The sequence below is a fragment of the Trichosurus vulpecula genome, chromosome 9 (genome assembly GCF_011100635.1).
Source record: "Trichosurus vulpecula isolate mTriVul1 chromosome 9, mTriVul1.pri, whole genome shotgun sequence".
NCBI classification, from domain to species: domain Eukaryota; kingdom Metazoa; phylum Chordata; class Mammalia; order Diprotodontia; family Phalangeridae; genus Trichosurus; species Trichosurus vulpecula.
The window spans coordinates 84780538-84801749 of record NC_050581.1 but is presented as its reverse complement, the minus strand read 5'-3'; the positions used below and the strand labels follow the sequence as shown (position 1 = coordinate 84801749).

At 36.5% G+C, this 21212-nt stretch overlaps 1 protein-coding gene across 1 annotated transcript in view; it reads left to right on the top strand.

Moving 5' to 3' along the window:
• SPATA6L (spermatogenesis associated 6 like) overlaps positions 1 to 21212 on the top strand; it is an 84252-nt gene that overhangs the window by 27261 nt on the left and 35779 nt on the right. Inside the window, exon 5 of the mRNA XM_036739414.1 lies at positions 10992 to 11116. Within this exon, the coding sequence (XP_036595309.1) occupies positions 10992 to 11116 (125 nt within the window). The remainder of the gene's footprint in view (positions 1 to 10991; positions 11117 to 21212) is intronic.

The window sequence follows — 21212 nt, the reverse complement described above, 5'->3', positions numbered from 1 at the left end:
ACCATTTCTTATTTCTTGAGCATATAGCTTGTTTCCAACTCTTGATTATTACAAATGGTGTTGCTATGAATATTTTTGTATAGATAGGTTTTTCTTCTTGTCAAAAACCTCGTTACTGTGTAAACTTAATGGAAGAATAGCTGGATATGAACGTGGAATCTGGCTTTTGACACATGTGTATCATTTTAAATATATTTTGGACAGTCAGTTTTTTTAAAAAAAAAGATGGTTGTCATGCCTCCCACCTCTTCCCCATATCTCTCTCTGTCTCTCTCTCTACCCCCCCCATACACACACAACACACACAACACACAAACACACACACACACCTGAACACTGTTCTGTTGCATTCCTCTTACTATTTAATGTATCATATTTCACTTTGCAAAAGTTTTTATTTTTGCATATTCAAACACATTCATCTCATCTCTTAGGAAATGATGAAATATCATTTATGTCTTTAATAAAATCTTAATAGAGTCGCTGAATCTCAGAATTAGAAGGGTTCTAAGGGGACAACTAGTTTAACTTATGCCTTTATTCAAGGACCTCTAGTAGGAGGAAACACTACCTCCAAAGGCAGCCCATTGTACCTTTGGACGGTTCCATTAGGAAGCTTTTCTATAAATTGAACATTAATCTGTGCCTCTCTGAAGCTTCCACACATTATTCCTAGTTCTGCCTTCTGGAGCCAAGCAGAACAACCCCCTACCTCCATTCGACTTCCACAGAATAGCCCTTCAGATATTGATGACAGCTATCTATCTTCTACTCTACCACTCCCACCCCCCCCAATTTCTCTCTTCCCGGTTAAATAGCCCTAGTATCTTCAATCAATCTGTGTATGGCACAATCTCAAGCTCCCTTTCCACCCTGTTTCCCTTCCTCTTAAGACTCTTCATCTATTCAGTGTCTTTAAAATGTGGCATCCAGCACGGGACACAGTACAATAAATGTGGTCTCTGGGTTTAGTATATTGGAATTGTCACTCCCTAGTTCTGGGCATTTTACCTCAAGTGATTGAAAGGCGTTTTAGCTTTTTTTGCTGCGCTATCCCGTCAGTGCATAGTGAGGTCAAAGTCTACTTAAAACCCCTCCATGGTTTGGAAAAACTGTGATTTAATTTTTTATCCCTCTTCCCACTTGTGATGAGGTACCTATTTAATTTTCTTCCAGTTTTAAAAGATTAATTAAAAATATTTAACCTTTTGACTTGTCTGGCATTTTTCTGTTTCTTTTTGATTTGCTATATATTACATGTATCATTTTCCAGTTGTTTCTAAAGCTTTTATTAAATAGCAGATACTTCCTCCATTGTGGTGTTTCACTAAGTTTGTTAAATTTGAAGTCCTTATAATAGTTTGAATCTATTTATTAAATATTCTGTTGATTTTTTTGTTTCTTTGAACCACTTTTTTGCACAATTGTCCCCTTACAATAATGTTTTTAAATATAAGTGGACACATTCACAATAGTTTAGTACTTCAGTGCATCTTTGATCTCATCAATATATTTAATTCTTAGTGTCAGTGTAGTTAAAGGCATCCATGCCTTTCTGTCCTGTGCAATTCTTACCCATGTGCTCCTATAGATCCTTCCTTGAAAATGAGTGCATTATGAGGGAGGCCCTCCTCTAGGTCTTTTTCCATTTTGTAGTTTCCAGTGCAGTTCCTCGAGTGTCCATCTATTGCCTCATGTTCTTACCACACGATCACGAGGAGCTCATTATCATTACTTTGAAAAACACACACTCAAGTACTTAGATACATGCATAGATACATAGATATGGTATTCTTTGATCATTCATTCTCCCAAGTGACTTTTCAATATCGTATAGATATTACAAAATATCTTGCAGATATTTTCGTTGGAATTTTATTAAACCTCCATATTAACTGAGGTAGTATTATCATCATTACTATATCTGGGCTAATGAGAGGCAGTGTAGTGCAGTGGAAAGAGCAGGCTATGGTATCAAAGCCAGCTCAGCCACTTACTTCATAGCCATGAGCAAAATCCCTTAACATCTCTGAGCCTTAATTTCCTCACCATTAAAATGAAGGGGATCAGAGTAGATGACTAATGTCCTTTTCAGCTCAGATTGATGGTCCAATGAATAACCACAATTTGGATTTATGTGCTATCTTTTTGGAGGGTAAAGTCAAAATTGTGCTTGAAGTTCATAGTTGATATACAGAATTTTCCTGTCTTCAAAGGGAGTAGAAAAATAAATGGACACTGGGTGGCAGAATAAGCCTATTATTGAAGTCAGTAATCATGAGGTTTCAGTTCATTCATATGCGAGAATCCTAGGATGGATTTCTTCTACCTTGGAGAAAAATATGCGAAAAATTCTGTCTGTAAAATGTATGTTTTAGAAGGCACCTATAAATTAGTAAGCCCTTTTTATTACATATTGACATGAGCATTTGTTATTTTTCTTGAAATTCTATCTCCCTTTCCTATCTCATGCTCTCCCCCCTCCCCCACCCCCTTTTAAAGACATTCAGTACCCTTGATAAAATCCCTGCTTGGACAATTAATTTCTCACAATCACCAGAAGCTCCCAAGGTACAGACAATTCATTCACCCTTTAAAGATTGGAAATAATGTGAATACAATAGTTGAACCCTGACGTGGTGAAGATGGGGGCTCCAATAGGAAGAACACAATGGATTTGGAGGTAGAAGACCTGGGTTTATATGCTGGCTCTGCCACTGGTTGGCTCTGTGGCCTTGGGAAAGTCACTTCAGACCTTGGGGGTCTCAGTTTTCTCATTTGTAAAATGAAAGGCTTGGATTAAATGGTCTCAGGTTTTTTCCTGATCTTTAGATCTTATGAACATTTTAATACTCTTTCAGCCAATGTTGCTTCCTGTGATTTTAAAGATACTGAAAAAAGCCCCATCCTGGTTCTCTGGATGTTAGTTTTCATCATAGTCTTTGTTAAATACACTTAAGTATCTAATCAACAAATATTTTTTTAAGTGCATGCGTAGTAGGCATTGTGGTAAGTATGTACAAGGTATCATGTACATGTACAAATGAAACATTCACTACTTGTACTACAGTATCCATTTATTAAGTGGTTACTATGTGCCAGGCACTGTGTTAAGCAGTGGGGATATAAAGAAAGGCAAAAGACAGTCCCTGCTCTTGAAAAGCTCACAATGCAATGATAATTTGTGCTATGGTGGGCTTGGATTCTAATAGGGGAGGTAGCAAGTACATATAAAAATCTAGACAGCATAAAGGTAAAGTTAATATTATATATATATATATATATACATACATAAATACACAAAGTAGTTAAATACAAGGTAGTTTGGGAAAAGGAGTTGTGGGGAACAGGACAGGATTTTGCGAAAGTTGCTGGGTGAACTATATCTTGAAGGAAAAGAAGGGTTCTCTATGACTGGAGTAAGTAGGGAATTCATTGCAGCCAGAGCAAAGGCACAAAGGTAAGTTTGAGAAGGCCAGTTTTTGCCTAGATAGAAGGGTATGAGGGTGGGAGTAATAACTAGTGAGACTGTCCAGCTATGCTATGAGTTAAATATATTAATTGGGAGCCTGTTATTACACATTGACATGGAGTATTTGTTATTTGTCTTGAAATTCTATGTCCTATTCCCAGCTCACACGTTCCCCTTTTAAAAGATGTTTGGTACCTTTGGTAAAGTCCCTGTTTGGACAATTACTTTCTCACAATCACCAGATGCTCTTAAGGTACAGACAGTACAGTCACCCTTTAAAGTTTGGAAATAATATGAATGCAGCACTTGAATCAGAAAATTCTGTGTATCAGCAATTAACTTCAAGCATGATTTTGACTTTACCCTCCAAAAAGGTAGCATATAAATCCAAATTGTGGTTATTCATTGGATCATTGCTTTGGAGCTGAGAAGGACATTAGAAGTCATCTAGTCCAATCCCATTTATTTTAAAGATGAGGAAATTAAAACTCAGAGAAGTTGAGGTATTTGCTCATGGCTACAAAGAGTAAGTAAGTAAGTGGCTGACCTGGCTTTGACCCCATAGCTAGCTCTTTTCACTGTACTACACTGCTTCCCATTAGCTCAAATATAGTAATGATGATAATACCACTTCAGTTAATATGGAGGTTTAATAAAATTCCAATGAAAATATTTGCAATTACAAATTAGAATAATTATTCTTATAAACTAGGGACTGTATAATTTAACTCTCACTTGAGTGTCATCATGGCATCCTTTAAAAATGTTGTATCATTGTAGGAAAAGCTCCACTTGATGGCATGAAGAGACCTGGGGTCTTGTCCTGGCTCTGCCACTAATATTAATAGCTGACATTTATCGACTGTTTTAAGATTTAAACAATAACTACTATAACTTTTCTCACAACAACCTTATGAAGTAGGTAACACAAATGTTATTACCCCAGTTTTACAGATGTGGAAACTGAGATAGAGTGGTGAAGTAACTTATCTGTGATAAAAAATAAAAAACTAAAAAAACAAAGCTACCAAATGTTGGAGCAGAGTTTTGAACTCAGGCCTCCTGACTCTAAACTCAGCTATTAGTTCCATTTCACTGTTACTTTAGAGGGAGCTTATTTCTCCTTTATCAGCCTCATTTTCCTTATCTAGAAAATGAAGGGGTTGAACTAGAAGATCTCAAACATCTTTCTAGGAAGTAGCTGCTATACTCATTATCAAATTGATCTTGGCTTAGTGTTGGCCTTATCACAGAAAGAAGGAACCACAGGGAAGAACAAATGACATCACTCCATTAAAATCTACTTTATTTCCCTTTGGAGAGCAATTAATGGGCCCACAGCAAAGGACATAATAGTTGTATCTTAGGATTTAAAATGCTCTCCTCACAGCAACTCTGTGGGGGTTAGGGAATGCAAATATCATTATCCCCATTTTACAGATGTGATTGTTGAGGCAAAGATTAATTAAATGATTTGCTCAGGGTGCCATGTCAGAAGCAGGATTTGAACTTGGGTTACTAGAGTCTCAAACTACTCCTTTTTTCCTGGGGTGAGGGGAGGCAATTGGGGTTAAGTGATTTACCCAGGGTCCCACAATTAGTAAATGTCTGAGGCTGGATTTGAACTGAAGTCCTCCGGACTCCAGGGCTAGTTCTCTATCCACTGTGCCACCTAGCTGCCCTCAAACTAGCCCTCAATACCATACTGCCTCTCATGAAATCTGAAGTCTGACATTAAAGTTAAATCCCCTTGTATGTATTGCCTTATTATTCCAGTCTTGGGGCCTGATATAGCTCTGATGTGGAATCCAATATGAAGAGTAAAGAGGACAAAAGAGATCAGATTTGTCCCTTGGTCACTTCTGATTGACAAGATAGCCAGGAAGGTTGACACCTAGCTCTGGAGGTTTTACTTTTTAGGAGACCAGTCTTAAATTCTGGACTGATCCTGGTAGTACCCCAACATTCTGAAGGTAAAATAAAACAGGCTTGGTGTCAGAAGACCTGGGTCATTTCTTGGCCCTGACACTTACTAGTTATGTGACCTAAGAAAGGCCAATCACTTCCTTTCTCTGAGCTTCATATTCTTCCTCTCCAAAGTGAGGGGTTTAAATTAGATGATTGCTAAGGTGCCCTTTCACTCTACCTCTTGATGATGTATCTTTGAAGCTGAGATAGCCTGGTTTTAATTCCAACTTCCCCTAGTTTTAGGAGAATTTTAGAGGTCTGGCCTTCTCTGAATACATACCTTTAAGACTGGGTTAGATATTAGACTTGTTGAAATCCAGGGTTCTTCCTTAAATGCTCAACATTTGACGATAATGCTTTTGAGTTTATCTGGGTCATGATTCAAACTAGATTCTGACTTGGTGCTTTGTCCAAAGTCTTTCAAAATTATTTCTGTCATTGTGTCAGGGAATATTAAAATGTAGTGGCCAACAGTATGACAGGACAGCCCTAAAAGCTATTGGAATCTTGTGTTGCATTACTAAAGGGAGAATGAGGCAGATATTTACCCTGTTGTCCTCTATTCTGGTCAGACCCCATATAGATTACTGTGTCTAGTTCTGGGTATCATATTTTAAGGAGGACACTGACCAAGTGTATTGAGAGTAGCCAAAATAGTGAGGGAATTCAAAGCTATGCCATTTAAAGAATCAGTTAAAAGAACTAGTCATGGTGAGTCTGAAGAAGAGAAGACTTAGATGGGGTAGGAGGACAGGGTGGCTATATTCAAGTATTTGAAGGACTGTCATGCAAAAGAGGAACTAATCTTAACTCTAGATGGTTCTGCGAGGAAAAACTAGGCAGTGTGGCTGGAGGTTGTAGAGAGGCAGATTTTAGCTTGATATAAGAAGACATCAACTAATTCCTAGATAGTTTTAACCACTAACAACAGGAAAGACAAAATTCCCCAGAAACTCTTAACCAGAAAATACTTGATCTCCTTGGAAGAGACATGGCAACCAAAGGTGATACTGATTTAAAGCACAGCTGTGTGATAGCATAATCTTGAAGTCATAGCATATAAGAAGATGTTGAGCTACCCAGTATATATGAAGCTGAGTGGAATACATGTACGCAGGTATAGGTTTGAAATAGAGCTGTACAGGAAAGGCACTTAAACAGGCAATCCAAGTGAGAAACAAATTAGGACAGTGAGCAATCACTTTGGTATCTCAAGCAGAGAAAAAGATAAGCCATCCTCAGGCAGGAGACCAAACTGGAAAAAAGAATGGGGAAGTGGGCTAAGAATAAGGTCAACTGTGGTTGCCTGTCTGACAATTTTGTTTCTGATGACCTAGGAGCTAAATAATGTGGAAAGAATAAAAAAATTTTGTAAAGACCATTATGCAATGTGGAGTTAAATAGAAAGCCTATGCACCTTGGGCTTTATGAAAAGTATGTATTGGTAGGAAAAGATTATTAACTCATTTTGAGGAAGAATGTACATCCTTGTGTATTGGAAGCAGAAACAGTGGGAAAATGAAAAAAAGGAAGGGAAACAGTAGCGCAATTATTAGGTTAAAAACTGTTGAGAGGTTATTCCAATAAAGGTGAAGAGGCTATGTCTAACAACACAATTAGAAATTATAGATTATGATTTGGAGGATGAAAACAAGGTTGAGAAATTATGAGAAGTGGACCCAACAAGAGAGTGACTTACTAAATTAATATTAATTTTCAACAGAGGCAGTTTGAATTATATGTGATATATACTAGTTAGAAAAATGGAATGGAAACATCCAAGACAGGATTTAAAAAAACAGAATTGGCTAGGGTTAAATATCATTTTTGAAAGAGAATAGTATGGATTTGAAACTTAAGAATTTAAGAGAAAGATAGGGCCTGAAGTTATACATTAGAAGATAGAATAAATGTAAGACGGAAATAGCAGACCTTCCAGTTCTAGTGCTTATGAACCCAGGACTTATATGTGAGAACTGGATACTTCTAAGGGCACTTTTGACAGCATGCTAGCCACAGTGAGAGCAAGGACAGAGGACTACGTCCACAAAATACTCAGAAACCCTGAGCAAGGCCCTTGGTGCATTTGGTGGATCGTCTGTAAGGGACTTTTGGAAAACATTATAGCAAAGAAATGCACAGGATAAGAATATATGGCTAAGCATGATCTGTATAAGTAGAATGCCAATGAGATGATATATACTTTACATATTAAAATTACTTTGTATTTATATTTTTATATTTTTGGGGTTTTGGCTGTAGGTTTTCTAAGGTTCAAAATAAACAGAAAATAATGTGCCTTTATTAAAAGGAAGTAACTAGAGTTTTTTTTAGGACAAAGATATTTTAATCACCAAGTGTGATTTGGGGGGGCCTAAAATATTGATGACTCCTATTCACATAGTTCTCTTAAGGATGAAAAAAGCTCTCCCTTTGGAACAAGTGAAGTGATTTGCCCACAATTACATAGCTAGTAAGTGTAAGAGTCAAGATTCAAACTGAGGTCTACTGACTTCAGTGTTCTTTCTATGACAATGTGTTACCTCCAAACATAGCAAATTCTTTTATCTAGCCTCTAAGTCTGTTACCTGGGATTGTTCAGGAGTGAAGGAGTTAATGAGGAAAAGCAGTATTTCAGTTAACAGAGGTTGAATGGTAAGTTGGAAACGGTACCATAATATAGTTGTGTGACTTTGTGAGTCAGCTAACACCTTTGAGTCTCAGGTCCCTCATCTGTAGAATGGGTATAATGATATCTATATCACCTACCTTACAGGGTTGTTGTGAGGAAAACTCTTTTTGAACCTTAAAGAGCTAAAAAAAATCCTGTGATCTTTTAATAGATTTAGTGTGTATTTATGACTAATTCTTAAAGCATTAAACCTCTTATTGAACACCATTTAATTTTTTTTTGTTGATTCAGAAGGCACTGAAGATTAAATATATAGAGAAGTTGTTAAGAACATTCATTATCATTGTACGTTGAAGTATGCAACCTCAGCTTGAGTATTGTAGCTAATAGAGTGCTAGATGAGATAGCTTTAATTGAATTAAAATATAATCAGGATAACACAGCACTTTGTAAAATGGCTACAGCTAAGAGGTTTGACATCTTATTTATTCAAAGATGTGCATGTACATATTTATTTTATGTATATCTGTATGTATGTGAACTTTATTGATTTCGTTGATGACTTTTATTTTTATGTCACGTTCATTTTTTGGAGGTACCCCTTCCCTGTCATTCCTCAAATCAAACTCTTTTGTAATAAGGAAAAGCAACTGAATGATAACACCCAATACTGTGGCCATGTCTGACAATGTGTGTAACATTCAGTTGGCAATATTTTTAAAATGATTCCCCCCTATGAGAAACATGGTTTAATATGTTCAATTCTATCTAAGATCATTGGACTTAGAGCAGGAAGGGGACCTTAGAAATCATATAATCTAGGCTCATGTTACTGAAGAGGAAACTGAGACCCAGAGAGATGTGGTAACTTAGTTGCTCAAGGTTTCTAGGCAGTTAAGTGACTGAGGGACTCGTCATTCAACTCTTGATTTAGGCTGTAAATAGCATGGGATGAATGGAGCTTGGCTGAAGGATACTAATACTGAACACTTCCTTCTCAAGGGGGCCAACTTTTGCAGTCCTTTGTCTAGACCCTGTTACCCAGAGCCAACCACATATACCCTCCCTTTTTTTAAATCAGGGATGCAGATGCCCTTGTGGCACTTGATGGCAGATGGGCCTTCTCCTCCTAGAGATTATATAGGTATATGACTCTCTTTGCCACTGTGCCATCCCTCCCCTCTTGAACTTTCTTTTGTGCCAATCCCAGTTTTGGCTCTTTATGGCTCTTAGCTTACTGTGCTGAAAATATACCCTTTCTAGAGTTCTCATAAATAAATAAAAACTCAACCAACCCCCCCCCCCATTTCATTGGCTAGTAGAGTTTTTTGTTTGTTTTATTCATTTGTTTTTTTCTTTCTTTTTTTTTTTTTTACAAAGGCTGCTATAAGCCTGAATTCCTTTCTCCCTCCATCTTCAACAACTGCAGTACATACGCATGAGCATGACTTGTCCAGTGACTCAATGTCAATGTCTTCATTCACTTGGTTTCACATTGATGTTTCAGAAAGATAACACCTCTGTATCCCAAACCAAAAAATCTGGTAGTCAAGAGACTCTGGTTCTATATTTGGTTCACAGATATGCCATGAATTATCTGTGTGACTGTGGACAAATTTGTTTTTCTGGCTATGATGTACCTTTCTTTTCTATAGAATGAGAAAGTTTGAAAAGATGAGCTCAGGTATTTTCCATTTTGAAAATCCCGTGCTTTTGTGGTTCTTTTTCTCTTCTCTGGCCTGGAATATCTTTTGACTGGCTTCCCAGTGCAGATTGATTCCTTGTTCAAGAGAGTTTATAATATTAACTCGTATTTAATGTTTGAAGGTTTACAAAGCACTTTTCATCACAGCAAAACCTGTAATTCTACTTTATGAACTCTGAATTCCAGCTCAGTTGGCCTACTTGCTGTTCCCTGAACTCCACATTCCATCTCCTCTTGCCTCCTTGTCTGTCTACAGTCTGTTGTTTCTCAAAACATCTTTCCTCTTAGAATCCTTAGCTTGATCCAAGGCATACCTCACATACCACTTCCTGCAAGAAGCCTGTCCCAATCCCTCTCATCAATGTTCTTTCCCTCTGCAAATCATTATATGTGTACTTATTAGTTCCCATATGAAATGTTAATTCTTTGGAAGGAGGGACTATTTTTGGTTTTGTCTTAGTATATGCCCAGTGCCTAGTACAGTCCTTGCACATAGTAATCTGCATAGTAATGCTTGTTGGATTGGACTAGTTTGGAGAAATAGCACGCAAGTATTACTATCCTCAATTTACAGATGCAAAAGCTATGGTCAGAGTGGTTAAATGACTTGCCTGCGCTAACCCAGTTGGGAATTTGAAACAAAATCTCCTGACTACTGTTTTTTCTAAACCACACCATTGTGCCTAAGCATGTATATAATAATATATTAAATTATATATATATATAGTGCATATATGTGTCATTATATATAATATATATTATTTAGGCATATACACATATATCCGTATATATAGATATACACATATACATATACACATATACATACACATGTATGTCTAAGTAATTCCATGGAGTAGGGGGATCAGGGAGGCATTTTTTAATGGTAGAGAGAAGGAGTTATATTAACTAACTAATAGGCTCATAACAATCAGATTTGGAATTTCCTTTATATTAAATATGGCATTGTAGAAGGTGCTGGACTCTAAATCCAACACTTGGAATTTATAAAATGGGACACTTGAATCATTCTTTGATTGAGTCACTGGTGCCTTGATCTGAATTGGGTATGATTTCTACCTGTTCTGAGAGCCATCACTGTCTATGCCTCACTGAACCTTCATGATTCCAGGGTTAAGCACTGATTTATATAATTTTCCAGCCATGGATCCATTATGTTGTGCATTTTTTGGTCTTCTTTATTCCTTTATTTTTAGAGGGGACATTGCTGGCCTACTATGAAGAAAACACACGGGATTTTCTGTTCCCTGAACCCCGGCTGACCCCTCTATATCCTGGGGTAGACCGAGAAGTGCTAATGAAGACACCTGTAGGCTTCCCAGTAAGTTATCAGTGCCCAGCCACCTCGTGCTTTGTAAGTAAAACTTGGGATCTATCCATTTTCATCTCTGTTCTGATAATGCTTTGCTGTGGGACCTTTGGAAGGCCACTTCATATTGAGGTGCAGAATGCATTTCTTTTTGTAACTAAGCAGGCCTGGTTAACTCAGTGAATTTTAGGCACTTAAGATATCAAACAGCACCCATACCCACAGCTGAACTGAGATCTGAAACTTCTCTACCTATTTTAAGCCATACCCATAACCACATTTCTCTTGGAATGGTATAAAATTTTGTTTTTTCATTTCCCTCAGTAGATTTTAAAAAGCGCATAGGAAAAGCCTGAAGCCATCAGTAGAAGGCAATTGATTTAGCATGAACAAATGCCATTCACATTTTGTTGTATTTTTAGCTTTTCAAAGTGCTTTCATGTCTATGATCTCATTTCAACCTCATAGGAACTTTCTGAGGTAGGAAGGGGAGGTATTTATTATCCCATTTTATAGGTAGGGAAAACTAAGGAGAATTTCCTCCTCCAAGAAGCGTTCACTGATTTACCCGGCTAAAAACAGATTAGGATTTCTTAAAAATTTTTGGCTAGATCTTCCCTTTGCCTTTACCTTACTGTCCCTTCCACTGTACTTGTATTATACTTTTCTGTATTACACTGTGTACATGGCATATCAGCCCCTATAAGCTCCTTGAGGGCAGGAACCATATAATTTTTCATCTCTGTGTGACTGATACTTTGCACAGGACCTTCCATGTGGAAAGTGATTAATACATATTTGTTGAATGGAATGGAATTGAAAATTAATGAAGTGATATTTTAGCACCTTAGGTTGAGACAAGAATATAAAGGTTTGGGTATTATATAAACTGCATCTAGAGTCTGATTTTTATCAACTGTTGTTGTGGTTTTATAATCATTGTAATGTCTTCATCAATTTCTTATGATTAATGAATTTTTACTACAGTTAGCTCCATTAAAGGACTTCTCCATTGCCTTACTGTAGTATGGTGGGGACCCTGAGCCATGGAGAACCAGTGGAAAACACGTTTTGGCAAGTTCTACCAAACTGGAAAGGCCTCGACTATCATCCCAGCAATAGATTATTCCCTCCTGTCCAAGGACCATACCAACTAAATATAGAGAGGCTCATTACCAATAGGTTGACCTAGTTTAGGTGACAACTTCTTTGACCATAGCAACCATGAAAACAAAGAAAAATATGAAATGTTCTGCAATCTTGTGTGGTTCCCTTCCACTTCCACAGTAATGATTGCTAAATAGTGGGAAAATGGGGCTGTCCAATACATGTCAGTTTAAGCATTGGTGCTTTAAATATGAGATCTGTGTTCAATGACTAGCGAGTAAGTTGGTGTCCCACTGGGGAAACAGAACTACATCAGTTTTGACCTTCTCACTATAAATTAAACCAGATGACATAAAAAAGGCACAGGAAAATAAAATGGATGTGTTATAGTTAGTCCTCAAAAGACTGGTAAAGGAGTTGGCAGAGTTTATGTTTCATTGCATGGACAAAAACAGCAGCTATTTCTTCTTGCAATAGTCCTGATAAGCATAAATGAAAGGATCACCGTGAAGCTGATTGCAGTTTTTCATTCTAATATCTGTGACAAAGGATAAAGAAGAGAAATTCTACAAAGAACTTGGCAAGATCTTCCCAAACAAGTGGGCATATACCATGTTACTTGACAACTTTAGTGTAAAGGCAGACAAAGGGAAGAATAACAAAAACCCTGTTGGGAAACACAGTTTAGAATTTTTAAAAAATCAAGAGAAAAAAGCTTGTAGAATACTTAGAAACTGTCAGCATATCATAAATACTTTCAGGGGAATTGAAAAGCACTAGACTATATGAGCACCAAACATTGTAATAAGAAATGAAATTCACTATCTTAATAGAAAATGATTGGTTGCTTATATGATGGGAATCATTTCCAAATCAACTATCTGGGTGCAGTTGGACCAGTTAATTAAGACAAACTTCAAAGTCAAAACCAAATTAAAAGATGAAATAAGTATCAGAAAAAAGTGTCCAATTATAGCAGCTCCAACTTGACCTATTTAAGCAAGCTACTGATATTGAAAAGTAGGAAAAGGGATGAAGGTCAGGCAGTAAGTCAATAAGCATTTATGGTGGCACAGTACATAGAGTGCTGGGCCTGGAGTCAGGAAGATTCATCTTCCTGAGTTCAAAAATGGCCTCATACACTTACTAGCTGTGTGACTTGGGCAAGTCACTTAACCCTGTTTGCCACAGTTTCCTCAACTGTAAAATGAGTCGGAGAAGGAAATGGCAAATCACTCCAGTACTTTCTCTGGATGTGGATAACATTTTCCATCAGGAGTCTTTCAGAATCATATTAGATCACTATTGTTGAGAGGAGCTAAGTCTAATCAAAGTTAGTCATCACACAGTGTTGCTGTTACTATGTATAGTGTTCTTTTGGTTCTAGTCACTTCACTCAGCATAAGTTCCCATAAGTCTTTTCAGGTTTTTCTGAAAGCCACCTGCTTATCATATCTCATAGCACAATAGTATTCCATTACATTCATGTATGATAACTTGTTCAGCCATTCCCCAATTGATGGGCATCCCCTCAATTTCTAATTCTTTGTCACCACAAAAAGAACTGCTAGAAATGTTTTTGTACTTGTGGATCCTTTTCATTTTTTATGAATTCTTTGGGATACAGACCTAGTAGTAGTATTGCTGGATCAAAGCCCTTTGGGCATAGTTCTAAATTGCTCTCCAGAATGGTTGGATCAGTTTATGACTCTACCAACAATGCGTTAGTGTCCCAATTTTCCCACATCTTCTCCAACATTTATCATTTTCCTGTTTTGTCATATTAACCAATCTGATAGGTGTGATGTGGTACCTCAGAGTTGTTTTAATTTGCATTTCTCTAATCAATAGTGATTTAGAGCATTTTTGCATGTGACTATAGATAACTTTAATTTCATCATCTGACAACTGCCTGTTCATATCATTTGACCATTTATCAATTGGGGAATGACTTATATTCTTATAAATTTGACTCAGTTCTCTATATGTTTTAGAAATGAGGCCTTTCTCAGAGACACTGGCTGTAAAAATTGTTTTCCAGCTTTCTATTTCCTTCTAATCTTGGTTGCATTGGCTTTGTTTGTGCAAAACCTTTTTAATATAATGTAATCAAATTATCCATTTTGCATTTCATAATGTTCTCTATCTTTTGTTTGGCCATAAATTCTTCTCTTCTCCATAGATTTGACAGGTAAATTAATCCTTGCTCTCCTAATTTGTTTATGGTATCACCCTTTATGTCTAAATCTGTATCCATTTTGACCTTATTTTGATATCTAGTGTAAGATGTTGGTCTATACCTAGTTTCTGCCATACTACTTTTCAGTTTTCCTAGCAGTTTTTGTCAAATAGTGAGTTCTTATCCCAGCAATTGGAGTCTTTGGGCTTATCAAACAATAGGTTATTATAGTCATTGACTACTATGTCTTGTGTACCTAACCTATTCCACTGATCTACCATTCTATTTCTTAGCCAGTACCAAGTAGTTTTGATGGTTGCTGCTTTATAATACAATTTTAGATCTGGTATGGCTAGGCCACCTTCCTTAGCATTTGTTTTCATTAATTCCCTTGATATTCTTGACCTTTAGTTCTTCCAGATGAATTTTGTTATTATTTTTTCTAGCTCCATAAAATAATTTTTGGTAGTTTGATTAGTATGGTACCGAATAAGTAAATTAATTTAGGTAGAATTGTCATTTTTGTTATGTTAGCTCGGCCTACCCATGACCAACTGATATTTTTCCAGTTATTTAGGTCTGACTTTAATTGTGTGAAAAGTGTTTTGTAATTGTGTTCATGTGCTTCCTGGTTTATCTTGGCAGGTAGATTCCCAAATATTTTATATCGTCTACAGTTATTTTAAATGGAATCTTTCTTCCTATCTCTTGCTGCTGGGCTTTGTTAGTAATATATAGAAATGCTGATGATTTATGTGGGCTTTTATATCCTGCAGCTTTGCTAAAGTTGTTAATTATTTTTTAGTTGATTCTCTAGAATTCTCTAAATATACCATCATATTATCTGCAAAGAGTGATACCTTTGTTTCTTCATTGCTTATTTGAATTCCTTCAATTTCTTTTTCTTCTCTTATTGCTAAAGTTAACATTTCTAGTACAATATTGAATAACAGAGGTGATAATGGACATCCTTGCTTCACCCCTGATCTTATTAGGAATGCTTCTAGCTTACCTTCCTTAGCTATAATGTTTGCTGATGGTTTTAGATAGATCCTACTTATTATTTTAAGGAAAACTCCATTTATTTCTATGTCTCTAGTGTTTTTTTTTAACAGGAATGGGTGCTAAATTTTGTCAAAAGTTTTTTATGCATCTATTAAGATAGTCATATGATTTCTGCTAATTTTTAAATTTAATTTAATCAATTTATTTTATTATTTTACTTTTAATTTAATTAATTATGCTGATCATTTTTCTAATATTGAATCAGCCTTGCATTCCTGGTATAAATCCCACCTGGTCATAGTGTATTATTCTCATGATAAGTTGCTGTAATCTTTTTGCTCATATTTTATTTAAAATTTTTACATCAAAAATTGGTCTATAATTTTCTTTCTCTGTTTTGGCTCTTCCTGGTCTAGGTATCAGCACCATATGTGTATCATAAAAATAATTTGGCTGGACTCCTTCACCTATTTTTCCGAATAATTTATATAGTATTGGAATTAATTGGTAAAATTGGCAAAATTCACTTGTAAATCCATGTAGCCCTGGAAATTTTTTCTTAGGGAGTTCATTGATGACTTGTTCAATTTCTTTTTCTGAAATGGGGTTATTTAAATATTTTATTTCCTCTCCTATTAATCTGGGCAATTTATATTGTTGTAAATATTCATCCATTTCACTTAGATTGTCAGATTTATTGGCATATAGTTGGGCAAAATAGCTCTCCTAATTATTGTTTTAATTTCCTATTCATTGGTGGTGAATTCACCCTTTTCATTTTTGATACTGGTAATTTGGTCTTCCTATTTTTAATCAAATTAACCAAAGGTTTATCTATTTTATTGTTTTTTCCCCATGAAACCAGCTCTTAGTTTTATTTGTTAGTTCAATCACTTTCTTAGTTTCAATTTTATTAAAATCTCTCCTTTGATTTTCAGAATTTTTACTTTGGTATTTAATTGGGAATTTTTAATTTGTTCTTTTTCTAGCTTTTGAAGTTGCATGCCCAATTCGTTGATCTTTTATTTCTCTATTTTATTCCTGTAAGCATTTAGAGATATAAAATTTCCCTGAAGTACTGCTTTGACTGTATCCTATAAGTTTTGGTATGTTGTCTCATTATTGTCATTCTCTTGGATGAAGTTATTTATTGTTTCAGTGATTTGTTGTTTGACTCACTCACTCTTTAGGATTAGATTATTTAGTTTCCAATTAATTTTTCCTCTATCTTTCCATGGTTCTTTATTGCATGTAATTTTTATTGCATCATTATCTGAAAAGGATGCATTTAATACTTTTTCCTTTCTGTATTGGATTGTGAGGTTTTTAATGCCCTAGTACATGGTCAGTTTTTGTGTAGGTGCCATGTACCACTGAGGAAAAGGTATATTCCATTTCATCTCCACTCATTTTTCTCCAGAGGTCTACCATATCTAACTTTTCCAAAATTCTATTCGCCTCCTTAACTTCTTTCTTATTTGTTTTGAGGTTAGATTTATCTAGTTCTGAGAGAGAGATGTTGAGGTCTCCCACTAGTACACGCTTTCTATTTCTTCCTGTAACTCACTTAACTTCTCCTCTAAAAACTTGGATGCTATACCACTTGGGGCACCTATGTTTAGTATTGATACTACTTCATTGTCTATGGTACCTTTTAGCAGGATGTAGATTCCTTCCTTATCTCTTTTAATTAGATGTATTTTTGCTTTTGCCTTATCTGAGATCAGGATTGCTATGCCTGCTTTTTATTTTTACTTTAGCTGAAGCATAATATATTCTGCTCCCACCTTTTGCCTTTACTCTGTATGTATCTCTCTGCTTCATATGTTTCTTGTAAACAACATATTGTAGGATTATGTTTTTTAATCCACTCTGCTATCCACTTCTGTTTTGTGGAAGAGTTCATCCCATTCACATTCATGGTTATGATTACTAACTGTGTCTTTCTCTCTATCCTACTTTCCCACCATTTATACTTTTCTCCCTCCTTTCACTCCTTGCCGCCTCACCAGTGTTTTCTTCTGACTACTGCCTCCCTTAATCTTCCCTCTCTTCTATCAGCCTCCTCCCTTTTCTTTCCCCTTTCCCCTACTAATTCTTCCTTCCCTTCCTCCCTGCCTTTTATCCACTCTTTTTTCTTTCCCCTTTCTTTTCTTACTTCTCTATAGAGTAAGATAGATTTCTATAACCAACTGATTGTGTATGTTTATTTGAGCCAAATCCAATGAGAGTAAGGTTCAAACAATGCTCAGCTTCCTCCTTTCTTTCCGTCTCCTGTAATAGGTCTTTGCACCTCCTTATATGATATAATTTAGCCTTTTCTGCCTTCTCCTTTCCTCTTCACCTAGTACAGTTTCACCCCTTAATTAATTAGTTATTTTAATTATCACATCAAAGTCAACTTATTCCCACACCTTCTATCTACATATAACCATTTTAAAGGCTGTAATAAAGACACAGTTCTTAAGAGTTATAAATATCATCTTTCCATTTAGGGATGTAAACATTTTGACCTTATTGACTAACATGCTTTGTTTTCTTTCCTTTTTACTTTTTTATATTTCTCTTGAATCTTGTATTTGAAGATCTGTTCTGTTCTGCTCTGTTTTTTTCCATCAGGAATGATTGAAAGTCCCCTATTTCATTGAATGTCTGTCTTTTCCCCTGAAAGATTATGCCTAATTTTGCTGGGTAGTTAATTATTGGTTGTAATCCAAGCTCCTTTGCCTTTTGGCAAGGGCTTTTACCAAGTCTCTTGATCCTTTAATGTAGAAGCTGCTGAGTCCTGCGTAAGGCTGACTATGGTTCCACAATATTTAGATTGTTTCTTTCTGGCTACTTGTAGTATTTTTTCCTTGACCTGACAATTCTGGAGTTTGGCTACAACATTCCTTGGAGTTTTCATTTTAGGATCTCTTTCAGAAGGTGATTGGTAGATTCTTTCAGTGACTATTTTGCCTTCTGTTTCTAGGATATCAGGGCAGTTTACTTTGATAATTCTTGAAAAATGCTGTCCGGGCTCTCTCTCTCTCTCTCTCTCTCTCTCTCTCTCTCTCTCTCTCTCTCTCTCTAATGATTGCTTTCAGGTAATTCAGTAATTCTTACATTATCTCTCCTAGATCTGTTTTCCAGATTAGTTGTTTTTCCAATGAAGTATTTTACATTTTCTTTTATTTTTTTTCCATTCTTTTGATTTTGCTTGACCGATTCTTGATGTCTCATAGAGTCATTAGCTTCTACTTGCCCAATTCTAATTTTTAAGAAATTATTTCTTCACTTAGCTCTTGTACCTCCTTTTCCATTTGGCCAAGTCTACTTTTTAAGGACTTGTTTTCTTCAGTCAATTTTTGTCCTTCCTTTTCCAAGCTGTTAACTCTCTTTTGCATACCTCTCATTTCTTTTCCCAGTTTTTCTTCTACCTCTCTTATTTGACTTTTAAAGTCCTTCTTGAGTTCTTCCAAGAAGGCTTTTTGGGCTTGAGACCAATTTATATTCCCTTGTGAGGTTTCAATGTTGTCCTCTTCTGAGTTTGTGTTTTAATCTTCCATATCACCATAGAAGCTCTCTATGGTCAAGGTTCATTTTTGCTTTTAGCTCATGGGTTGTTTTTTTTTTTTTTTTGCCTTTTTCCTGGCTTTTAAAGTTGAGCTATCCTGTTGGAGCACCGGTGGCACTGTCCCAAGCTTCTTGGAGGGCCAGGTGTCTGGCCACTGGCTTTGTGTGCTGGGACCTCAGGTGTTGGCAACTGGAGGCTATAAGGATCTGGCAGTTTACCTGGTGCTGACCTGGGGTCCTAGTCATGGCGTCTGGCTTGTGCTGAGGCCAGGTGGTTTTTTTTTTATTTCCTGGGGGCTACACTGAAGCACATGGAAGTCTGACTCCTGGAGGTCCAGTAGATGGAAGATGCCTGATGGCCCTGGGCTATGCTGAAACCAGTGGAGGTCTGACTGCTGGAGGATGCCTGCTCACGCCGGGGTCTGTGCTGAAGCACATGGTGGTTCTCTGAGCTGGAGGCTACCAGTTCCCCTGGCTGTGCTAAGGTATGTGTGGGGTCTCGGTGTTGGCATTTGCCTGCTCCACCACCCTGGGGTTCAGGATCTCCCACTGGTTTGCTGAGATGGGGCTTGCTGCTGGCTTGCTTGGATCTTCCTGTCTTGGACTGTTTCCCCTATACCCAAGTGATATGGACCATTTTGCCAATTCTCCAAGTCTCCCAGACTAAAAGACTGCTCCACCCTGTCTTTTTGCTGGCTCTGCTGTTCCAGGATTTGTTCTAGGGTGCTGTTTTATGGTTGTTTGGTTGTTCAGCGGTTTATGTGGGATAGGGACAGTAATTTACTGCTTACTCCACCATATTGGCTCCCAGAAATCACCACTGTCTTAAAGGATATCCTGTAGAAAGTTCAAATAGAAGAGGGGCCTCTTATAGATAATGGTGTCCTCCAGATGGTCCCATTTCCAATGATATTGTGCTGATTGAATCTAGAGTACTACAGGGCCTCTTCCGCGAGACCACCTATATCCACGCAAAAGAAACCAGTCTAACAATTCACATAAGAAAAACCTAATAGATGAAGAATGTGTATTGCCCAAGTTGTAACATACCATTGAATAGGGAGCCCATTGAGTTTGTCAGGGGCACTGCAGATATAGACATAATGGATTTTTAAAAATAGCTTTAGCTTCTACATCATGATTCATGTTTTCTAAGTCAGGCTTTGCTCAATCAGCAAAAATTCTTTGGCTCTTTGTATATTTAATTCTCAGAATGAGTTCTAAGGACTGCTTTGTTTTATTTTTAAAAATTTTAATTACTGATTTCATTCTTCAGTTTTTTCATTGTACGTTTTGCCTATTACATTGAGCAGTCTGCATAGTGGAGTGGAAAAGAATGCTGGATGAGAAGTTAAAAGAAACCTGAATCTTAATCCTGGCTCTCATACATACTTGCTAGCTATATGACCTAGGTCACCACTTAATCTTTCCAAGTATCAGTTTACTCATCTGTAAAAGGAGTATAATAATATCTTTACTACTTATCTGACAGGGAAGTTGTAAAGAAAATGCATTGTAAACCTCAAAATGGCATAATGATGTGGGTTAGAGACTCTGACACTTCCCAGCTGTGTAACCTTGATTAAGTCAGAACTCTCCAAGCTTGAGGTTCTTCAATATTGCCTGCATTACTTATAATGAAGATAAAGAGACTCGTGATAATATACACATCTACCTCCTCAGTGTTGATGTTAGGAAAGCCCTTGTAAATCTTAAAGCACATGTAAGTGTGATTTATTTATTATTCTATTTAATTAAACAAATATATATTAGAACCCTGCTATGAGAAAGATTCTATCATTTCAGTGATTTGTCGTTACAGTCGGACTCAGCTACTATGATTGTAGGATGTAGAACTAGAAGGGACCTCAGCGATCATCTTAGAATACCTTAGCTTATCTAATTGTTTTGGCTAACTCATTGGTACTACTTGTCAATTTCATTATGTAGAAATTTCCCACTTTATTCATCTCTCCAGAGTTCTTTCCTTTTCTGAAAATTTATTGTGCAACATATTACATTCTAATTATGATGATATTTAGTACCCTGGTCTTGACTTTCAGTGTTATTCTGAAGATATAGTGTCCATCACTTAGCTTCAGTGGACTTTTCTCATGACTTTTTATAATTATAATGCCATGCTTTGTGAACTACGTTTAGCCAGATCAAATAATTTCTATCTAGACACATGTTCTTTCATTTTTAGATTGCTCTAAGAAACTTAGGTACTATGAATTTATTCCAGAGTATAATCTTTGTAGC